Genomic DNA, 24,049 nt, shown 5'->3' with positions numbered 1-24,049 from the left:
CGGACTCAAACCTATGGGGAAACTAGACACACTGAAGGCCCAAGTGCTAGACAGAACCAAGGTCTTGCATGGTCCTCGGACTCAAACCTATGGGGAAACTAGATAGTACAAAGGCCCAAGTGCTAGACAGAACCAAGGTCTTGGATGGTTCTTGGACTCAAACCTATGGGGAAACTAGACAGTCCAAAGGCCTAAGTGCTAGAGAGAACCAAGGTCTTGCATGGTTCTCGGACTCAAACCTATGGGGAAACTAGACACTCCAAAGGCCCAGGTGCTAGACAGAACCAAGGTCTTGCATGGTCCTCGAACTCAAACCTATGGGGAAATTAGACACTCCAAAGGCCCAAGTGCTAGACAGAACCAAAGTCTTGCATGGTCCTCGGACTCAAATCTATGGGGAAACTAGACACTCCGAAGGCCCAAGTGCTAGACAGAACCAAGGTCTTGCATGGTCCTCGGACTCAAACCTATGGGGAAACTAGACAACCCAAAGGCCCAGGTGCTAGACAGAACCAAGGTCTTGCATGGTCCTCGGACTCAAACCTATGGGGAAACTAGACACTCCAAAGGCCCAGGTGCTAGACAGAACCAAGGTCTTGCATGGTCCTCGGACTCAAACCTATGGGTAAACTAGACACTCCTAAGGTCCAAGTGCTAGACAGAACCAAGGTCTTGCATGGTTCTCGGACTCAAACCTATGGGGAAACTAGACACTCCAAAGGCCCAAGTGCTAGACAGAACCAAGGTATTGCATGGTCCTCGGACTCAATCCTACGGGAAACTAGCAACTTCAAGAAAGGCCTAAGTCCTGGGCGGAACGGAGGTCTTGTATGGTCCTCGGCCCCCCGGCCTTATGGGAACTAACACTTAATGGTGCCTTTCTGAGTGTTTAGACTAGGTACAGTCATGCCCCGGTCCTCGGACCAGATAGCTTAAACAAGTTAAAACTACGAATATCATCGGAAAAGAACCCTAGTACCCAATGATCCCCTCGGACGGTCTATTTTAGATTACGCGTCCTCGGGCAGTCACCCCGTTCGCAATACAGAACGTGCGGCTATTATCCCGGTTAATCTTATATAGTTAACCGATTTAAAGTCGGCATTGTTGTGCCCGTGGGTTTTGATAAGTTCAAAGTAGCAGCTCCTTACCGACAAGAGCATCGGTTTTAAGTACGGTTCGAAAGAAAAGACACCAGCACATTCATTCATAAAATAATTGTTGCAGAAAAGAAAGGATACACTGTCACGACCCAAATCCATGGAACATGAATTTAGATGCATGACCAAACTACTAAACTTATAACTCCATAAACGTAATTAATCCAAAATAAATTAAAAACTCCAAAGAAACAATACTCTTAAATAAAACCTCTTACAAAATCCAAACTCCACAAATTTAGAATAATCTCCAAAATACAGTGAAATCTAAAGCGGAATAACAAAAAAAAATATATATATATAACTAATAATCTTTTAAGACTTCCAGTATTATTGACTTCGCCTAAAACTCCCACGCTCTACCTTGCACCTTACGAAGCAATCCAAAGGTTCTGTTACCCAACTAAACTTTAATCTGAAAAAAATTGTAATTGATGGGGTGAGCCACACATCCAGTAAGCAATTATACACAATATACAACAGAATAGAGTCAAGCAAAGCACGAGTTTGATTTCACAATTTCACTTAAAATATTCGATATAGTTTTCCAAACATATAAAGAACCACTAAACACATATATATAATCAAATCTTAAAGTTATTCGAAAACACATACAGATGATTGATCAGAGCACAGTATCACATATACACATCACATATTCTCACATACAATCTTGTGAGCGGATACCAACATCTAACCCCTATTGGTGAGGGATCAACACATATTCTCACATACAATCCTGTGAGCGGACTTACACACATATCTGATATATCTGATCAATTCTAAAAACACTTATTTTTGAGTCACATATCACAAAAGTAAAGTTTATACAAAATATACTAATTTACTTGATAATAACAATTATTCCAAATGCAGAGGCATATCAAAGGTCACAATATCTAATTGAACATAAATCAAAGGATGCTTGACTCTCTTAGGAAAGGAATAAGAATTGAAGAGTTATATAAATATTTTTACAATTCTTGAGTAAGTATGAAAATTAAATTTGCTAAAAGAAACATTTTAAATACCATTTGAGAATAGGAATATGACTAAAATCACTTGGTTTTAACAAATTTAAAGAACTAGAACCTTTTTAGAAACTTACTTTGAAACTCAATTATTTTTGGAAAATAGTTTAGTTTAGAAATCATATTTTAAATGAGATTTGGAAATTCAAAACATTATTTCAAATTCGAAGTCTCTCTTTAAAACATTGTCTAAAAGTCGAAGTTTCTCTTTCAATAATGTAAAAATAATGCTTTCAATAAACTTTAGAAAACGTAAGCTTTAAAAACATAATTTTTGAAAACTTGACTTCTAAGAACCTGAAGAATAAAACTTGTGCATATTATGCATAATTACTTACAGCACTTGAATCCCTCTGAAAGTCCAGCCGAAACAACCTCCAAAGGCCTCAAAACACTCTTAAATAAGACCTATATTCAATCATAGAAATTACTTACTATCCTCCACAAAATATAAAACTTATTGAATTATACAAACTGACTCACTAGGAAAAAAAAATACTGTGCTGAACTGATAACACCTTAACACTAAATTAAAGTTTCTCTAACTAATAATATTCCCTTGCATTAATCGAAACTCATATCGCCATGAGGAAAGCAGTAACCAAAATATCACTGACCTAAGATTTAATATAAAACCCCAATGAAAAATTGTAAGAGCCACATACCTGAATAGATATTTGTAATCCATGGCTTATTCTAGAGACACACAGTGGCCAACTTAGGATTTAATTATGACTCCGATGAAAAACGTGAAGGCCATGATTATTACTAATATTTTGATCCATGTCTATTTTCATGGGTACACACGGTGGCAAGATCATTGACTTCAAATATATTATAAATTTACATGTCCGTAGGAAGACATATGCCATAACCATAGATCCTTGAAATTCAGTGGCTCAACTTTTGGATTATATATATATATTTATATCCCAACGAAACCATCTTAAAGTCATCCTAACGTAAGCCATCCTTTAATATATATATATATATATATATATGACTCAAGAAACACGATAAAGCTACCTAATATACAACATCTTTCTGCCAAAACCATAAATATATCTCAAGGTTTATAACAGTATAATAGTATTAAGATGGAGTTCTCACCTTGATTTCGTAGCCCAAATCTTATGCCCCTAAACAATTTTGCCTCTTCAATCGTATGTGCTCTAAACTCCAAGAAAAGAAACACCTCTTAGCCTCCTTAGTGATGAAACCCTAATTTACCTTTTCCTCCACTTTATATTTTAATCTGATGTGGGCTTGGTGGAATAATGGGCTGGACTTTAAAATCCTCTTGAGCTTATCTCTTTAGTCTCCAAGAAGCCCATAAAACATCTTCATCCTTTTTATTTATTATTTTAATTGCCGCACCAAATTGTATGCACTAAAATTTTAATTTCTCACCTATTTGTAGCACCACAAAAATTGTCTACTCCCATCTTACTGTGCACACACATATACTACCTCAACTCTATAATAAGATTGACAAGGTACAGTGATAATCATAAAAAACAATAATTGGGGTATTACATACATAAAATGCAATAAAATCATCTTTTATTAGATAAAGAGGTAGTACAACGTACATAAAAGGGCTTAGACAAGCCTATGTCATAAGCTAACTATAAAAAAAAGGAGGGGGGGGTACACGGGAACGATAGATCCTTCAATTTTGCTCTAGCAGTGACTAGGCAAGCCTGGTTGGCACCAGTGATGGAAGAAAAGAAGAAGCAGAGGTGCCTGGTCCACAACCTTGCTCTAGCAGCGACTAAGTAAGCCTGGATAGCACCAGTGATGGTAGAGAAGAAGAGGCAGAGGCGCCTGGTCCACAACCTTGCTCTAGCAGCGACTAGGCAAGCCTGGATGGCACCAGTGACGGAAGAGAGGAAGAAGCGGGGATGCCAAATCCCCATACCTGCTCTAGCAGCAATCGAGCAAGTATCGTGCTAGCAGCAATCGAGCAAGCACGGACGGCACCGGATGGAAGTCCCAATGCTGTCGCACCAAAAATCTGATGCGACCTCCACCTGCTTCGGATTTTGGCTGAAGGAAGAAGAGGCTCATTTCTTGCCTTATCAAGGAGAAGAAATGTCTTGAGCCTTTGTCTCCCCTGCCCTGACCGGGCCATTCTGAATCTCGAAGATACCCAAGGCTTCTGAAGAGGGTGTGGCTCCTTCACCCTCACCCTAGCCTTGACCATTTCACCTCCTAAGGCTCAGTCACACTGGTAATGGGGACTTCGGGAACAATTGGAGAGTTAGGAATCTGAAAAGCTCAAAGGGTCTGCAAATAAAGGGAATGACCCCCCACCGTGCTTCTTATATAGGAGGCAAACCTGGGGACAGTCAGTTCACCAAAATCTCCAAAAAGGAATTACAGGCGAAATAAATCTCGCTCAATTTCCAAAGTGATTTTCAACCGTTGAATTTATGTCACCTCGTAAAGGGACCCTCATTAAAGCACGCCCCGTATACCGAAGCGACAGGGACGCGGCTTGGGTAGATTAAAAGAATGTCTCGCAGCCGGAAACGCGCCTTAGGCAAACGAGGAGGCTCAGGCCTTTAATAGAGGGCCTAACATGGCAAGCCGAGACAGAAGCCCGATATCTCCAAAACCCTCCTCTCCGCCCGAGGAACCGGACAGCAGGATTTTGAGGGGCTATTGTGGGGGGGTAAAAGACCAGTAGGCTCACGTCGATGTCTATATTGAGCCGAAGGCCCAGCCTGAGGGAAAAATCCCTCCTCGGTCGCGGGGAAGAAAAGCCCTTCCTCGGCCACGAGGAGAGCCCTTCTCGGCATAGTGTAGCCGAGGATGGAGGAGGTAACCTGCCACCGGTAGTGGCATTTCCTATCATCTCACGAAGCGGGAAAAGTACTAAAGCAGAAAAGGACAACGAAAGTGGTTAAGAGGAAAGGTTGCCATTATTGCACTCAGTGCCTTGTACCTAACACGACCATACTTCTCTGTCCTTACAATCACTCCCAACAACTGGAGGGAGGGGCGGATGAGACAAGTACCTACCCTAGGGACCCCATACAGGAAAAAGAAAACTACTATAAAAAGGGAGTAAAGAGAGACAGAGAGGCGGGGCGGAGACCCCCCAACACACCAGAGCCATCAAAAAAGGCTCCCCAGACCGTGGCGAGGACCAATCCTCTCTGATGAATCCAGTCCGCCTCAATCTGATCGTAAAGAGCACCATGATGACCGTTGTTCATATGCTAAAGCCTAGCTCTTTGGCCCATTCTCTACAAAATTTATTGTACCGGGCTTATAGGTCTAAGATCCCAGTCATTTTGGGTCTAGTCTGAAAAACATGACCCTACAATTAGGTAGAAGAAAGAATTTATTTTATTTTTTTATTTTATATTTATTTATTAGTTTTTGTGGGAAGGAATAAAAGACATAATGTTGCGTCTCTAGTTTAGTTTGTGTTTTATATATAGGTATGTATAAGATAGGTTGTAATATATATGCCAAAAAGGATCTCGTATGCCTTCTTAACTTGATACTCTCCATTAGAGGAATGCTTCCAAACCAACTTGTCCTGGACAGAATTAGTTTTGGAAATAGGAATTTGGAGGATTTGTCTAGCTAGAGAAGGGGGAAACAGAGATCTGACTAAATTATAATTCCATGAAGCAGCATTATGATTGATTAAGTCTCCCACAGTACCAGTAGGTAGCCTATGGTCTTGAATATTCAGCGACGGCCAGTGAAACCAGTCTTTATGAATAAGGGGGATATTGTATCCATCACCAATCCTCCATCTTCCTTCTTTCAATATTGAGCAATCATGATTGATAATGTTTTTCCAGAACCATGAGTGGTGAGGTTTAGGGCAGCACTCCTGAATAGAACCTCTAGGAAAATATTTAGCTTTATAGGTCCTGGCTAATAGAGAGTGGGGATTATGGTGTATTTTCCAAAACTGCTTAGAAAGCATAGCTTGATTCATGGTTTTGAAGGTTTTAAGTCCAAGCCCCCCTAGTCTTTTAGGTTGACAAACTCTATCCCAACTTATAAGATGTAATTTCCTTTCCCCAGGCTCATGCCCCCACCTAAAAGCTCTAGAAACAGAATCCATCTTACTGCATATGGTATCAGGAACCTTAAAGCAAGAAAAAGCATAAAGAGGAAGAGACTGAATAACCGAAGAAATAAGAGTAGTTCTACCAGCTTGGGATAGTAGTCTAGCCTTCCAACCTTGAAGTCTAGATTGAAGCTTATCAACCAAAAATTGAAAATCAGCACATCTATTACCTCTCATGTTTTAATATATGAGTTTGTAAGTTTTTTTAGTAGCCAACGAATTTTTCTATACATTTGTGTATATGACTTTTCTTATCTTGTTTTTGTTTACATGTTCTTTTTAATTCTGACACAATAGGGTATAAGGTTTGTAATTAATGAAACATTTGAAAATTAATTAAATATATAATGAAAGGAAATATTGGAAACATTTATTTTTTTAAAGACAGTCTCACTCTCATTTAATTACAAGTCAAGAAAGTTTTTTAGCATATGGTTTACCCTCCAAAGTCTGGCTCTATTCTTGTGTTGTACGATGAAATTGAAAGTTAGGTATTTATTTTTTTATATCAGTCATTGAATCAGAAATTTTTTAATATTTAATATTTATTCTTTACTTTTTTTTACCTTTTTAATTATTATATCTAATAATTAACAACATGAAAACTGGTATAATTATTTCATAGGATCCAAATCCTTTGTTATTTGAGATTCAAAGTAAAAGGTTTGATACTTTAGGATTTAAGTGATGACTTAATTTTTTTGTCTCCACCTAAAAGATGGCTTAGGTTTTTATTTTATTTTTTTATTATTTATTTATTTATTTAGGAATTATTTAATTAGCTATCAATACTAACTGTTTTTAGTTATAATAATATTGGATATAAATATAATAAGAGGATAAAAATGAATTTCAATCTTTATGGTTTACACTATCTCTTTTGGATCCTCTCGAGAAGCATATGAATCTTTTAGAATTGGTGATATATTTTTTTTGTTAAACAAATTTTATTTCTAACACTTCATATATTATGAAAAACTAGTGCTGAAAATAGTTCTTCACCATTTTAACTAATTAATTGATTTATATTTTTTTTAAATTGTTACAAAATTAATCATAAATGATTTTCAAGATTTTAAAAAATGCCATGTCCCATTTTTGTTACATCATAAATGATTGGATTGAAACCTATTAATTAGAAACTGTTATTATGTGTTTGTACATTTTGTTTATATCTGGTTTTTTAATTTTTAATTTTTACTGTTATTATGTGTTTGTACTTTTTGTTTATATCTGGTTTTTTTTTTTTTTTGAGAAAGTTTTTTGTTTATATCTTGTTAACTAAATAAATGACAAAATTTAGCTACAAAATTAATTGTAGTTTTAGGTTACAATCTTACTCAATATTTTTTTATTGAAAGTGAATTTTGATAAATCCACTATTGGATTACATCTTCTACTTATTTCCTCCATACTTGCAGAATTTCTAGAAATTAAGTTAAAAATCAATAGTTATGTCATTAATAAATTGTTTAAATTGCAAGTTTTTGTATTTTAAAATTATGCATAAACATAAGCTTAGAAATTATATAGTAAATAATATCTGATTGACACAAAATTTGACATGTGCATTAAAAGTTTAAAAAACATGCAATTCAACAGTTAGATTTTCAAAATATGTAGTAATATTTATTTTATTGAGTAAAGTTGTAACCTTAGGCTATAACCAATTTTGTAGCTAAACTGAACTATCATCTGGAGCGGATTCCATAGGTGATAGGTTGAAACTCTCTAAAAAAAAATTGTAGCTAAACTTTGTCCCTAAAAAAAATGTTAATTTTAATTTCATTTTTTTAATCAATATTTTAATTTCATTTTGAATTTAAGACTTTAGTTTTATTATTATTATTATTGGTTAATATTTTTTAGATCTACCTATAACTTCCCAAAAGCAAAATACTAAAATCCTGAATTTACGCCTCCGTACATTTATTACACAAAATTCCTTACACCACGCACATACCCAAAGGATGCATGCATTTCATACAGACCATCGTACGTCCAAACCAAAGGTTTTTGTTCTCCTCTCCCTGTGTGATCTCTCTTTAAAAAGCCATTACCACCACTTCTCCACTTTCTCTGTCTTCATATTATCTCTCTTTCTTTAGGCCTGTTTGGATTGAGGGTAGAAAGAGAAGGGAGTGGAGGAAAATAGAGTAAAGTTGGCTAAAAATATACTAATTTTTTAACCAATTCCCTCTTGGAGACTTGAATTTCGACATTTACCCCCACAGTTCACAAACACTTATATTTATAAAATGACTATTACACCAAAAGTGTGCGATGGTAAAAAATAAAAATATTCTACGTTATGAACATTAATTCTTAACTATGACACAAACTTTGTGCAAGCCTTGTATGGGCTTGACGAAAAAAAAAAAAGAGTATTTTCTTTAGTACTCGACGACGTAAACGTGTAGAAAGAGAATACTTCACACACAATAATAGCAGGCAGAATCTAATGGTAGAGAGAATTGATGCGGTCATAGAATAACAAGGAGCCACTATATTGATCGATCTTGCACGTGTGATAAGGAAGAAGAACTCTATAGATCTACTATAGGCTTTGTCAAATAAAATTAATTTTGGGTAGTTATAGATGCCAGATGCGAGATCCAAAGAAAAGTACATGACTTCTTGTGCATAGAAGCTTTTGACAGTTTGGTCTTCGGTTATTGTCCACCATCGGATGTCCCCTTAGCTCGGGCTAACACTAATTAACCTAGCAATCTAGGTTTGAGATAAATTGCACTAACCCAAAGGACAAGGATTTTCTTAAAACCACTCTTGGCCTGAGTAAAATATATAACAATTTATTAAAAAGGAAATTAAAATATTCTTTATTTATAAGTGAAAATTTGATTTATAAGTTTTTTTTTTTTTCAATATTTTTTTAAAAAATTCTAAGAGAGTCAATTTCATCATTATTTCCGTTTTCTGTTAAATGATATTCATGAGAATCACGTCAAACAAAATATTGACAGTTGACATTTTTTGAAATAATGGATCAGAGATAATACCGGGAACCATGACTTGTCATTCTCTACACTCCCATAGTTTAGGTGGTGAGTTCTGTGGCTAATTCTCCTGTAGGATTCAAGAGCATGCAGTGAAAATCATGAAATGTCAGTAATTTAAAGCTAAATCTAAACATATAAGCGAAAGATTACTGAATTTTTTTAAAAGTTAAGAAAGTTATCACACCCACCATCCATGGCAAGCTACAAGAACTGAAGAATGAAAGATATGCCACACCAAACTATTTAGAATGAGGTTGTCGGAAAAGATTCCATGGCCGCTGTTCAATAGAAAACCAAACACAAGTTAATTAATGCAAATGTATGTGAAAATCAATAACATGGTTTAGATTTTAGAAGGGAAACAATTCACAAATATGAGATTACCAATCATGTCCAAGAACAAATATAGCCCAGAACATGGTCCCCTGAGCAGCCCAGTAGAGTGGCCGAAAAGACCAACTAGTGAAGTAGGCTGCAGCTGCTGCCAATGCAAAGACCACAAAGACATCTCTGATAACATAACTCAGATACCGCCATGGATTCTTGACCTTTAATGGAGGCTGCGCACTTGGGTTGAAATCATCTTTTTCGCCAACCCCATTAACACCATCAGTAAGCTCAACTTGTCTCTGCATTTTTTTTTTTTCAACTGGATCCTTCGTTGGAGGACTTGGCTTGGTGGTCATGATGGGTTTATTTTTGAATGAAAGCTAGATAATTATACTAGATACGCACGTGAGAGTAGAGACAACGGAATCGATCTCTGGATGCACACTAGTGGCCGTGCGTGTATACCTTTTAAATCAATAAAGTATAAAAGTTTCGGTCCGAGTCCTCCAACTTTTTTTTTTTTTTTTACCAAAAAAATTAAAAAATTCTTTCAGCTCCCAGCACCCTAGTTGCTAAGCATATCCGTGTGTATACTTTATGAATCAATAAAGTATAAAAGTTCCGGGTTCAAGTCGTCTTCCAAATTCTTTTTTAAACCCCCCCCCCCCCCCCCCCCCCCAAAAAAAAAAAAAAAAAAAAAAAAACCTTTGAATGCACCTAGCACCGTACCCTAGTTAGAGGAGGTATGCCACATTTCATGTATATGTTTCCTCCTACTCACAGTTAAGTGGGTAGCACTAATTGTGAGAGGGAGGAAACTTATATCCGAAATAGGGTGTATTTTCTCTTCTTAGTTGCCATGCGCGTATGCTTTATAAAAGGGAGGAAACCTATATCCGAAATAGGGTGTATTTTCTCTTCCTAGTTGCCATGCGCGTATGCTTTATAAAACAACAAGCGGGTCCTAGTGTTCCTGCTTTATAAATCAACAAGCGGGTCTTGGTGTTCATGTCGCTTTGTAACTCAAAAAGCTATGAAGGTCCTTGCTTTAGAGCATTCACATCAAAATATCTAAAAAAAAAAAAGAGATTTTAGCAACTCAAAAGTCACTTTTTCTATTTTAACAACTTACTTTATAATCATCCAACATCAAAGATTCTATTTTAACATACAATACAATATAAAATAATATAACCTACACAATAAACAATATAAAAAACTAAAAAGAGAGAAAAAAAAAAAGGGACAATCAGCCCACAATAAAAAAAGAAAAAGAAAAATATTCTTTAAATTTTAAGCCACAATAAGCTGCTATCTCTAGCAACATACTATAGTTGAGTTATATCTTTTTTGAATATAACAACTTTGATGTAGTGTCCCTACACAATATATCAATCTTTGTGGTGCACCCTATTTGCTGTGCTGTGTACTGTATAAATCAATAATTAAGCTATAAATGTTTCAAGTCCGATGGTAAATTGATCACTCAACAGTCAACAGTAGCTATAAAAGTCAGGGGTACGCATGTGAGAATAGTAGAGGCAACAGAATCCAATCTTAGAGTTTTTCCTAATTTCCATGCATGTAAAGGAATTTGAATAATGTTCTTGAGGTGTTTTTGATATATATATAAATGAAAAAATGTGTGAAAAAGTATATAATATTATTTAAAAATGTAAAAAAAGAAGTTTGAATTAGCCAAACATCCCATATAATTTATGAATCGATAAGCTATAAAAGATTCGGAATTTCGGATCCGACTTTTCTACTTTTCTTTTCTTTCGATGGGACCGACTGTTTCTAACTTTTTATTTTTATTTTTATTTTCTGTCTACGCGATAGATCTCGGGATGCACTTTAGTTGCCGTGAGATTGAAATACCTTTTTAACGTTAATCAAAAGTTAAAAAAAGATTACTTTTAATATCAGCCATTGGATTAAAGATGATGTTATAAAAATAAAAAATAAAAATTACAAGAGGCAAAAAAGGTGAAAAAAGTTGACAGGGTATTTGCACAGTGACCGGATCCAAATCCGTGGTCGTGAGTGTGAACAGTTACAAACATAATCATGTCTCATTATTGCACATACCCGGACAATATTTTCTCGCAATAACTACAACTTTTTTCACGAAATTTAAGATTAAAAAAAAAAAAAAACTAAAGCTAGCAACCAAAAAGAATAGAAAAAGCAATAAAAAAATTTTGGTGCAAAAGAAAAAATCCTATGGATTACCCAAAAAAAAAAAAAAAAAAACTAGTCTTCCTTCCTTTCCATTTTAGATAAACTTGGCAAAAATAAACTCAAATCCATTAACCCACCCTACCTATGGATTACCCAAAAAAAATAGTCTTCCTTTCTTTCCATTTTAGATAAACTTGGCAAAAATAAACTCAAATCCATTAACTCACCCTACCTCACGGAAAATAATAACGGTTTTCAAACTCGGACTGGGCCGCCTGGTCCGACCAAATTAACACACAGTTCAAGTCAAGGTCATGTTCAAATGGTAGGAATAGAACCTGGGAGCACAACAAACAAGTACATACACGCTAACAACCAGGGCAACTAAACTTATACACTAAAATGAAAGCTGTACGGCACCGAGATCCTAGGCCCATACAGGCCCTGGGCCCAGTCCCATACAGGCCCTGGACCCAGTCCCATATTGTACGGCACCAAGATCCTAGGCCCATACAGGCCCTGGGCCCAGTCCCATACAGGCCCTGGACCCAGTCCCATACCGGCCTTGGGCGCAGGCCCAGCAAAAAGGTCCAGTTATCCTGCGCCCTTCTTGGAGCTTCCTTAATGTACGAACAAGCGTAGAATATTGAATTCCAAGATGTGATCGGTCAAACGTTCCCGGTCAAATATACGAACTGTTCCCGGAAAAATGTGATATTCACAGGGAACTGAGTTTCCGAATATAATCGGTCAAGATGGAGCCAAGTTCCAAGATCATAAATGCTGCACCACCCTCTCACCTAAACCTCCACTTTAATCAGATAATATTGGACCTTCAGTAGCACTAACGATGGCTGTAATCATAATCTCCCCACTAACCATGGCTATAAATAGAAGAAAGTTGGGAGAAGAAAGGGTTCAGAAAAATTGAGAGAAAACAGTCAAGGAGAGAGTATCAACTGAGTGTTGCTTTGAGTCTCTCTGCCGAGAACGACCCATTGTAGGAAATCATTAAACCCACTACAAATAAATTGTGAGCCCAAGTGATTTAAGACCCAGAATTCTTGTACTTGGTTCTTACAAAAGCATATTATTTTTAACTTAAGTTTCAAAAAGTTAGATATATTAAAAATGAATCCAGTTGTCTGATTATAAAATATATATTTTGATATATAATTAAAATCATAAATATTTTATTGTTTAAGAACTATTTTTGACTCTAAAAAAAGTAGTCGATGTCATTTGCCTCACCCAAATTTTCTTAGAATATATCACGCTAATGGGCACCATAAGAAGATCATTTTACTTAGGGGACTTAGGGTCTATTTGGATACCACTTATTTTGTTGAAATCGAAAACGTATTGTTGAAAGTATTGTAGATAAAAGTAAAAATTAGTTGAAATAGTACAGTGAGATTCATGAATAGTATCAAAAAGTGCAGTAAGACTCATGAATAGTAGCAAAAATAAGCTGAATAAAAAAACAATTTATAATTTTTATCCAAATCCAAATACACACTTAATTTGAGTGCTTTTGGAGAATCCAACCATTCGAAATGGAATAAAAATTATTTAATCTTAAGAGAGCATTAATTTTCCTTTGTTTTGACTATTCATGAATCATGAATAAGTTTTAGGCTTTTAGCCCTATATATAGCCCCGTATAATAGCATAACTTATCGCCTGAGAAATAATGTGAAAATGGTGCATGTATTTTGAACGAAATGATACCACATTATACATGTTTTTCATTTGTTAGTATGGTAGTTGTTTTTTGTTGAAATATTTCTTATTTATTGAATTTTGATATTGCGTAATATTATTTGATATCAAATACCTTCTTGTATGTGACACTTGCTAGCACAATTTGAGAATTCGCACGGACCAATTAGCAGCTGCCATGACTGCATTTTAGTATATAATAATATAGGGTCAAGCTCTCCTCCAATTAAAAAACCTCTCATTTTCTCCTATTTTTATATAGATTAAAGACACCTTTCAAATAAGAGATCTATAGGCTGAAACAAACCACCTCAAAACCCAATTTGAGGTGAGTTTACCATAGGAAGTTGGTGGTGGCCCGGTGGATTTTGGTTGAGAGAGAAATAAATTGGGCTTTGAGGAGGCTTGTTTTCATCCTTTGAATCCCTTATTTGGCACATGTCCTCAGTATGTATAAAATAGAAAAAAAATACCACCGTGCATCCTTGGTAGGATAGTCACTCCACAAGTCTTAAGTGCTTGTGGGGTGTGGGGGACAAGGGCTAAAGTTCAAGTCTCTAGAAGGGAGTTTCACACACATATACAAGTCAATTCTTTTTTTAATTTATTTATTATTCGGTCTAAGCTAGCTTCAGCTTCTTGGAAGCATCTTTCATTTCATTGGTAAAGACTAAAGACTTCATTCAATATTTTTGGTAAAGGCTAAAAAGCCTTGTTGGTCAAGATATACGCTTAGCTAGAGCTTCTTTGTTTCTCGTGGTTCACACCCAGAGAGAGAGCTGTAATTTGTCTTCATTGGAATATAATACTGTGCTCATAAACAATTTTAAAACTAAACCTAATTCTAACTTATTTAAGAACCCTAATTCTAATTTTCTTGAAAATTTTCAATTATTGAATTACAAAAATGACCTTATATTAAGAAAAATTAATAAAAATACTAATAACCTAATCAACTAATAAGACCTAAAAATATAATTGACTTGTGGGTTCCAGTTAGTTCAACTGGTAAAGTCTCTAATGGTTGAATAAGAGATCTAAGATTTAATCCCCGCCTACACCAAAAACTTAAAGCACACAGCAGCGGGGGAAAAGGCGTCTGCACATTAAAGGGAGGTCATTCCTTATAAACACATCCTCATGTGCTTCCCTAGGCAATGTGGGATTCCATGGAATGTAAGACCCCCTTTTAGGTCATTACAATCCACCCCCCTTATGGGCACATACGTTATCGTGTGTGGGGCCCACATTTCTAGCTAGGGTATGGCTCTGATACCATCTGTAATGGCCCCGCCCCAACTATATAGATATTGTTCGCTTTGGGGCCCATGCCCCTCACGGCTTTGTTCTTCCTCAAAGTACACAGTAGTGGGGGAAAAGGCCTCTGCACATTAAAGGGAGGTCATTATAGACACATTCTCATGTGCCTCCCTAGGCAATGTGGGATTCTATGGAATGCAAGACCCCCCTTTTGAGTCACTACAATAGTGATGCCCCAATTTGATTGATTGTGTGATGTGTGTAGGTGTGTGATGAGTTCCACATCGGGTGTTTACTAGGTTGAACTGGGCTTTATTAACAACTACAAGGAGCCTAAATTGTGACTAGTCCTTTTAAGGTATAGCGCAAATGTGGTTAACACTTTTCCTTGGGTCGTTATATATGGTATCAAAGCTGGCCCGGTAACCCCGTGTGGGCTCAAAGACACTACCCATAAAATGGGCCCTAACGAGAATGTTAGGGATTTAAATGGGGGAGATTGTGATGCCCTAATTTGATTGATTGTGTGATGTGTGTGGGTGTGTGATGAGTCCCACATCAGGTATTTACTAGGTTAAACTAAGCTTTATTAACAAATACAAGGAGTCTAAATTGTGACTAATCCTTTTGAGGTATAGCGTAGATGTGGCTAGTGCTTTTCCTTAGGTCGTTATAGTCTTGGTTTAATGGTAAAGAGTTATCATTAGGAACGGATGTCTTAGGTTGAAACTCTCGCAAAAATATAATTGACTTCCAATTTTTTTTAATAAAAAATTAACTTAATTAAAATAAACATTTATTTGCGCTCGCTACATCAAACTATTTTGAGGTTGTGGGTTCTAGTTAGCTCGATTAGTAAAATTTTTTATAGTTATATGAGAGATTTGGGATTTAATTACTATTTACACCAAAAACTGATTAGTGTCTTAGTTTGATGATAAACAATTATCATTAGTAGCGAACATCATAAATTGAAACTTTCTAAAATGAGTTTCTCAAGGTCATTTGTGACATATTCTTGGAGACATTAGTACGTAGACCTTGGCAATAGTCCATAAAATAATAAAATATTCCTAAGAGTAGGCAGTCTGTCTAAGCTTTTGAAAAAAAAAAAAAAAAAATCTAATGTTACTTCTCCAGTTTTTGTATTGTTTGGAAAATAAATTGTGACTTTTATTTATTAGCTACTTACTTTTTCAAATAAATTTTTCAACAGATTCTATATTCCATTAAAATATTATTTCTTTATTCTTTATTATTATTTTTTTTAAATTTCCTTCATTCATTCATAACAGCTATATTTTTCAAATTCCTAACAACGATATTTTTTAATCTTCCAATGATAATATTTATAAATTTTATGATGATGTTTTTTAATAAACCTCATGGAACACTTGTTGCAATGATATAGTTAGTTGTAGTTGTAGGATCATTTAATTTTAATGAAAAGTGTTGTCCACAATATTTTTTCTCAATACTTTCATTACAAAATCTTATGTGACAAGTTGTTACTAGTTCTAATTTGAACTCACCACTGAAATTATTTTTTTACTTACCAAAATTAGCTAAGAACAATTTGTCACTTAAAATTTATTGTGAAAATATTGTGGTAACATTTCTCATTTTTGATTTCTTATTCTTTATATTATTTTTCCTTTTTCTCTTTAATTTTTTCATCCATGCGTTTCTTTTCTCCACGCACATATACACACTCTTATCTCTATCTTCACTTCTTATTTTGTTTTTCTACCTGATCTCCAGAACATTCTGCATATCTCTCTCTCTCTCTCACACACACACACAAAAATCTCTCTCCCTTTCTCTCACACAAACAAATCTCTCTCTCTCTCTCTCTCTCTCTGAGAGATCACCGGTGGAAAACAAAGGTTGGAATTTGAGAAAAAAAATTAAGAACAATCCAAAGCATTGACATTAGATGTTCTAAATAAAATCCTACTTTAACATAATAAAAAGTTACTTTTATTTATTTTGACATAGTATTTAACATTATAGCTTACATTCTCTTTATTATTATTCTATACAACACATTAAAATAATATTGACGTAAAACATAATCTAAAACAAATGAACTAAAAAGAGAAGAGAGAAAATTAAAATTTGAATTAAAAATGAAATTTTAGTTAATAATATGGCTACCTAGAAGTAGAAGGGTACTGTAGCTCATACCCACTTTCTTTGGCATTTGAGATGTCCAATGGAAGTAATTTTTTGTGTGTTGAAGACAAAGGAGAGCTGGAGCAGTTGTTTACTGCTGATAGTGAAACGCGATTGTATGACTTAAACAAGGAGCTGATGAACTTAATCGATACGACACCGTTTGGCAACATGTATGTTTTATGGAAACGACAGCGTATCAATTAGAGGTTTAACTCCCAGATTAGGGGATTTTTTAGAAAATAACTACAAAACCCAAACAATATCATTAGTTAGGAAACATTTCAAACTAATTTGGTTTACAACAATTCGAGTTCAGAGGACTCGATTTGTGGCTTAGAAGACTGGCCAGAAATCGAGTCCATTGGGCTCGGTTTCTAAGCATAGAAACCGAGTTCATTGGACTCGGTTTCTAAGCAAAGAAATCGAGTCTAATGGACTCGATTTCTAAGCAAAGAAATCAAGTCTAAACCCAGAGAGTTCAAAACGAAGAAGAAAGAAGCTTCAGGCGATGCAAACCCAGCCGCCGATTCTGACCAAACCCAGCCGGCGAAAGCTTCAGGCGATGCAAAACGCAGAGATCGGACGTGTCTCGCCGCCGCGACGATGCAAAAACGATGAAGCTTCAGGCGCCTGGGTTTGGTCAGATCGGCGCCTGGGTTTGGTCAAAATTGCCGCCGCGACGATGCAAAAACGATGAAGCTTTAGGTGCCTGGGTTTGGTCAAAATCGGCGCCTGGGTTTCATTCGTTGCTTCTTTCTTCTTCATTTTGAACTCTTCGTTGCTTCTTTCTTCTTCGTTCTCTGGATTTTTTGAGCAGAAATGATGAGCATTCTCAGTTTTATTGAAATCGGTTTCTATACATGGAAATCGATTTTAATAAACTCGGTTTCTATGTATAGAAACCGAGTTTGTTAAACTTGGTTTCTGTACACAGAAATTGAGTTCACTAAACTAAATTTCTATGTATAGAAATCGAGTTCAGTAAACTCGATTTTCTACTTTGTCCACGTCAGCTTTCTGGGTAAATCGAGTCCACTGAACTCGAATTGTTAGAAATGCAATAAGTTTCAAACGTTGTCTAACTTATAATATAGTATGTGTTTTATAGTTATTTTTTTAAAAAACCCAAATGAGAGGTTCCTTTGTTAACAATCTTTAGCACGTGTCCTTCTTTCATTGGTAGTTAGTGTAGCAGATTTTCCCACTTAAATGGGAGTTGATTTTGGATTAGTTTTCTCTTTCTCTTTCCAATTTGTATATGAATAGTTTTAGCGTTGTATCTATACTCAATTGCTTGTATTCTTTGATCATCAATAACAGAACTGAATTTTATTTAGAATATGTTTGAGATTTGCTTATTTTGCTGAAACTAAATTTTTTTTGCTGAAAGTACTGTAAATAAAGGTAAAAATTAGTTGAAATAATACCGTGGAACCCATGAATAGTACCAAAAAGTGTAGTGAGACGTATAAATAGTAGTAAAATTAAACTGAATAGCAAAATAAGTTGGCAAAAATAATCTTTGCCAAAGAGATAGAGAGAGCTTTCTGTGTTTTTACATTATGTTTGATGTGCAAATGCTAAAAATTTAGTACATAGCCAATAAAATATATATGTGCTAAGCCTTTACCTTTATTTAACGTTAAATTCTAACACAAAGGCTTCTAGCTTGGACAAAGACCGTCGTACTTTTTCTTGTTAGCATAAAACCCCCACAAGAAAACTAACCATATATTGAAGCTCTTTTGCATTTCTCTTCATTTCTTTTTTAATCTCTTCATTTCTTCCTTTCCCAAAAAAAAGAAAAGAAAATTAGGAGCATAACTAATTTTACATCTATTTTCGTAATAATTTAATGCAATCTGATGTGATTAAATGTAAATAGTAGAAAAAAATTTGAGTCTATATGAAAGTGATAAACAACTAGTTACAATTTGCCACATAAGGTATATAATTGTGAAAATAGATGTGAAATTGGTTCTAGTTTTAGAATAACTCATTTATTTCCACCTATAGGAAGAATGAAGCCACATGTCTTGTTAAAAAAAAATTTCAATACCATTTAATTAGTACGGAAAAATCAATCTTAAGTCACCAGTAAGCTATCAAATTATGAAGATAAGTATCCGCTCAATTCAATGACAACCATACTCAAAGGCCTTAAACTCTTAGACAATGTCCATTACACTCATGGTAATAATCACCTCAAATTATGTACAACAATTAGACAAGTTACATATAAAATGGACAATCTACCTCATTTGCTAAAGTATGAGAAAAATACTACAAAATACCATCTACATACAAAATATATAGGTTGATACTAACTTAAGCATAAGAGGATCCCTCATTGGAGCACAACCCAGCCTGGTGATCTCTTTGATTAGCTTTCTTATTCTTGTATATCCAAAAAGACCATAAAAATTTTTAGATTGGACGAGTGACCCAATTGATGACCTTTGGCATCATCAGTTTGGCATTGTTTATGCATTCCTCTCCACACCATTGAATCAGAGAAATAGAACATCCATTTGGGTCTAAAGGCAGAGAGGAATTCAAGTGGTTGGCTCATTGCAAGGCACAGACTAAACACAGGACGACCACAAAATTCAAGCGACCTCAATAGACCTCAAGGGTATGGCCTAGTTCTTGGGTCTTAAGGTCAAATTTCACCTTCTTACTTTCCAAGTATTTGCAAGTTGCAACAATATTTAAATGATTGATTTGGCATGTGGCTTCTCTTTTTTTTTTCATGTTGCACTACTTTCAAAATATAGGATCGCCTCACTCTTAAAAATTTCTAAATTAAAATACTCTGTTATCAGCCTTAGAATAAGCTTGGTTGTAGGTTTATAGCTCTAAGGGGTTGGCTTAGTGATTTCTAAGGCCTCCAATATTTATGAGATTTTGGGTTTGACAAGTTGCTAATATAGGGTGATCATGTTGGTATTGGTTCCTGGTGTGGTGGGTATTTGGTGTGTGGAATAAATAGTGCTCTGTTTTTGTTGATTTTTATTTTTTATTTTTTATTTTTTAGATCTGGTTTTCCTCTTTTTTAAGTGTTCTGGCTAGGGGTTGAGTCCAATTCTGTGCAGATGATCTTTGTGCAATCATCTGATGTAGTTAATATAGTCACAACCACTAAAGTAAATGATTCTATTTATTTGTTATGGGCGCAAGCAAACAATGTAGGCTCGGTGCTAAAAGAAATTGAAGCATGTTTTATCAAGTCCTTCTCAATATAGTAAAGAGTTTGAATGTGAATCTAAGAATTGTACAGTAATGTCTTGGTTATGGAATAGTATGGAGGCATGTAGCAGTCAGTGAGTGCTAATTTCAGTTTTTTTTTTTTGGGTCTATTTCCAAAGAAATCTGGGAAGCTGTCCATTAGACATACTCAATGGACAAGGCCATGAGTGAGTACTATTGTGCTTTCTGTGATTTCCTGTATTATGTAGATTAAATTGGATAAATGTGTGTTGTGTGGGCGTGAGTCTCATATTGGGTGTTTATTATGTCAAATTGGGTTATATAAGTGAATAAAAGGAGGTTCAATTGTAATTTGATTAGTCCTTTTAGGTGTATAGCGTAGACATGACTACTGGTCTTCCATAGGTGTGACACTATCAAAGGGATAATAGATGAGTTGAATCAGTATCATCCTATGACTGGTGATGTGAGGCTTTGAAGCTACAACATGCGCAGTTCTCTAAATTTTTTTCTACACTTTATATCTAAATCTTCAATCAATGAAGACCCAGATTTTGGCAGGAGATGGTAGTATTCCTTCTTTGAGTGTTGTGCATTCTACAATTCTTTCAGTGGCTATGGATCATCTACATCAGACTTCAATTAAGAATGATTCACTTTAGTCACTTCTTTAGGGAAACAGGCCCTCTAGAATTAATGGTGGTTGGGAGTAGCTATACTAGAGGTGGTTTTGGTGGTCTTGGTGATAATTCTTGTTTTGGAGGCTGTGGTAGTAATTCTAATGTTGGAGGTTGAGGTTTTGAAATTTATAATTCTGGGGTTGATGCTTTTGGTAGTGGCCGTGGGAGAGATGGTTTTTTGTCATTGTACTCATTGTGTGGGAGAAAATCATATAGTTTAAGTGTTGTTATGATCTTCAAGCTAAACCTAGCTAGGGCTAACTCACCTAACCAGGTTTGTACTCAGATAACTCTGCGGCACCTCATCAGGAAGTTAGTGATTATACCACATCTACTAGTGATTCCACTGCTCTTTCCAGGGAGAAGTATAATGCTCCACTTCAGTAGCGACACCAACTATCAGTATTTGATATTGCTCGAATATGCTCATTTAGGTAAAATATCATGTTTTTCATCTCGTCTTTCATTCCCATCAGTTATAGAATCGAGGACTTTGGCTCACATGATTGGTAAGACCTATTTATTTTTCCACTTTGAATTTGTTGTCAACTAAATTCTGTTGTAATAGCTGATGGCCGTTCTTGCGATATTGCTGGTAGAGGCACAGTTTGTTCTTCATCTTTTACTCTTTTTTGTCTATTAGCAAGCTCACTATATCCCTTAATTGTTCACTAACCTTTTATCCTTCCTATTGTGTTTTTCAGGACCTCAAGTCGAAGAGGATGATTGGTGGAGGTCGTGAATGGGATGGTCTTTAATTTATCACCTCATCAGTGGCACTATTGTCTTGGTTCTGTCTTCACAATCTTAATTTGAAAATTCTAACTGACCTGTAAATTTTTAATGAAAGATTATTACCTCTAAAAATATGTTTCAGATATTTTTAGTTGTTTCATAAAGAAACAGCCTCTCAATTTCATTGTGCCATTCGCATCTGAGAATCTGATAATGCCTTAGAATCTGCTAGAGGACCTCTTTAGTCTTATTGTGGTGCTCATGGTGTTATGCATCAAACCTCTTGTGGCTGTACACCTTATCAAAAAGGGGTTGCAGAATGAAAATATAGACATTTTCTTTAAGTTTCTAAGACTATTATGCTTCAAGTGACCTCTTATTCATAGTTATCCTCCCTCTCCCTAGAGGTTGTACCAGCAAAACTATGTAGTTATGTACCTCGAGCTCCTCCACCCTCCATGAGGCATGCAAGCATGTTCACCTTTGATATTGCCCCATTTGGGTTTTCTTTTCTTATTTTTTGGTTTTGATTTGGTAAGAAGCAACCGTGGTAAGTCTATCTCTGTCCACTTCAAATTTTAGTTGCAGACGTTTCATTTTTTTATTTCACCATTTGATATTCGGTGTTATGAGTGACTACTAGTTGCATTTAGTATTGGTTGAAAAATTCATTTTTTTTTTACTATTTCTCTTATTTTTGCTTTTATTTATAAGTTTTATTGTACTTTTTGGTACTATTAATTCATAAGTTTCACTATACTATTTTAGTTAACTTTTAGTTTTATTTACATTACTTTAATTCAGTAAAAAGTTTTCAATTTCAACTAAATAAGTTATTCTCAAATGGATACCTGAGAATGATTCAATAGCATTTTCTTGTGAAATCTTGCTCTCTTACAACTCTCCATAGCATGGATAATTATTATGTCATTAGACTTTTTACTCCTATTACTTTCATGACTATCACATTTCATTGAGGATTTATATATAGAACACGTGTTCATTATCTTTTCTTTTATATAACTATGTACCGGCAACCTTCATTTTCTTTTTCTTTTTTCCCTGCAAATACTCTACTCAAAGTATTTAGAGGATTTCTTCATTGTTTCAAACAACCAATTTGGGATCCACCAACACGTCATTTTAAATTATAACATGAGGTATAATTTAGGATGGTAAAGTGTAACATGAGGTATAGAGTGGTGACTATACCTCATGTTATACTTTGCATCTTAAACTTTTTGAATGCACTTTTTGCACCTTAAATTTAACCATTTTTACACTTTATACCTCGATGTTAAGTTTGCTGTAAACTTGGATGAAAAAATTTGACACCACGTAAAAAAATTTAATTGTCCCTCTTCTCAATGCTTTAAAAACAAAAGTAAAATTACATTTTACTATCCTAATCTATATTCCTTATTACACTTTGCATCCTAAACTTTGAATTTTCATCAAAGTTAATAGGAAACTTAATGACATGGTGCAAAGTGTAATAAGAGTCATAGTTTAGAGTGCAAAACGTGCATTTGAAAAGTTAAGGGTGCAAAGCTATAGAGTGCAAAGTGTAATATGAGGTATAGTTTAGGGTGGTAAAATGTAATTTTCTCCAAAAAAATAAGGAAACTGAGAGTAGAAGAATCCAACAAGTTTATTCGTAGGGTAAATGCATTTAGTTTCATGAAGTAATCATCGATAGGTGGTTTAATTACTATCTATGTTAAAAAAATATTTATGGTTACTTTTTTTAAAATTTATATAAGAAATAATTGGTTTGGAATGTGACATTATTACTCAAGTTAAGTTGCTTTGGTAATAATTAAAACAAAATCCAATGAAGAAAATTTAATCACATGCAATGAAAAAAACCAAAAATAAAAAAAAATAAAATTGCGTGTTTAAATTAATTAGTAGATATTGAATAAAACATTTGTCACTCAAACAATAAGTTTATAGTTTTAATTATATCAATCTTAAAAATTTATATTTACTCTCTTATAACGACATTATGACATGTAATATTATTGAAACTAATTCCTCAAACATTATAATATTGAAAAAGTATTATAATTCTCATAAGAAAATAAAAAGAAAAATAAAAAGAAGAATTAAGTATTATAATCATAAAAATAATTTCTTATAAATTTTTTAAAATAAACTTATAGCATAACTGAAGACCGCATTGGCTAGTATTCATCTATAATACATAGATTTGTTCATGATGAGAATTTTATGAATAACCCATGTCGGGGAAAAACTCTTCCACACACATATTGTGTTTTTATAAACTGAAAATGTTTATAAAAACCGTAATATTTTCAGTTTATAAAAACAAACAATACTCTATATGAAAGAAACATCGGCCCTCCTTATTTAGCTAGTGCAAACAAGAGACATAATTGTCAATAGAATGAACCCAAAGGCAACAGCAGTATATCCA

At 34.8% G+C, this 24,049-nt stretch overlaps 1 protein-coding gene and 1 long non-coding RNA gene across 2 annotated transcripts; both read right to left on the bottom strand.

Annotated features, from left to right (window-relative positions):
* Positions 1-1,342: 1,342 nt before the first annotated feature.
* On the bottom strand, positions 1,343-2,625 carry LOC126703139 (uncharacterized). Its single transcript, XR_007647946.1, has 2 exons — positions 2,530-2,625; positions 1,343-1,575 (listed from the first exon to the last, which is right to left on the bottom strand). It is a non-coding gene; the product is annotated as an uncharacterized LOC126703139 (long non-coding RNA).
* Positions 2,626-7,686: 5,061 nt separating this feature from the next.
* On the bottom strand, positions 7,687-9,945 carry LOC126703811 (omega-3 fatty acid desaturase, chloroplastic-like). The gene is made up of 4 exons (XM_050402883.1): positions 9,695-9,945; positions 9,499-9,588; positions 9,311-9,377; positions 7,687-7,716 (listed from the first exon to the last, which is right to left on the bottom strand). Exons 1-4 carry the CDS (start codon positions 9,943-9,945, stop codon positions 7,687-7,689), a joined length of 438 nt encoding a protein of 145 aa, XP_050258840.1.
* Positions 9,946-24,049: the final 14,104 nt, after the last annotated feature.

The sequence above is a fragment of the Quercus robur genome, chromosome 10, assembly GCF_932294415.1.
Source record: "Quercus robur chromosome 10, dhQueRobu3.1, whole genome shotgun sequence".
Lineage (NCBI taxonomy): Eukaryota > Viridiplantae > Streptophyta > Magnoliopsida > Fagales > Fagaceae > Quercus > Quercus robur.
Note: the sequence above shows the minus strand (reverse complement) of the source record. Positions and strands in the feature narration are given on the sequence as shown.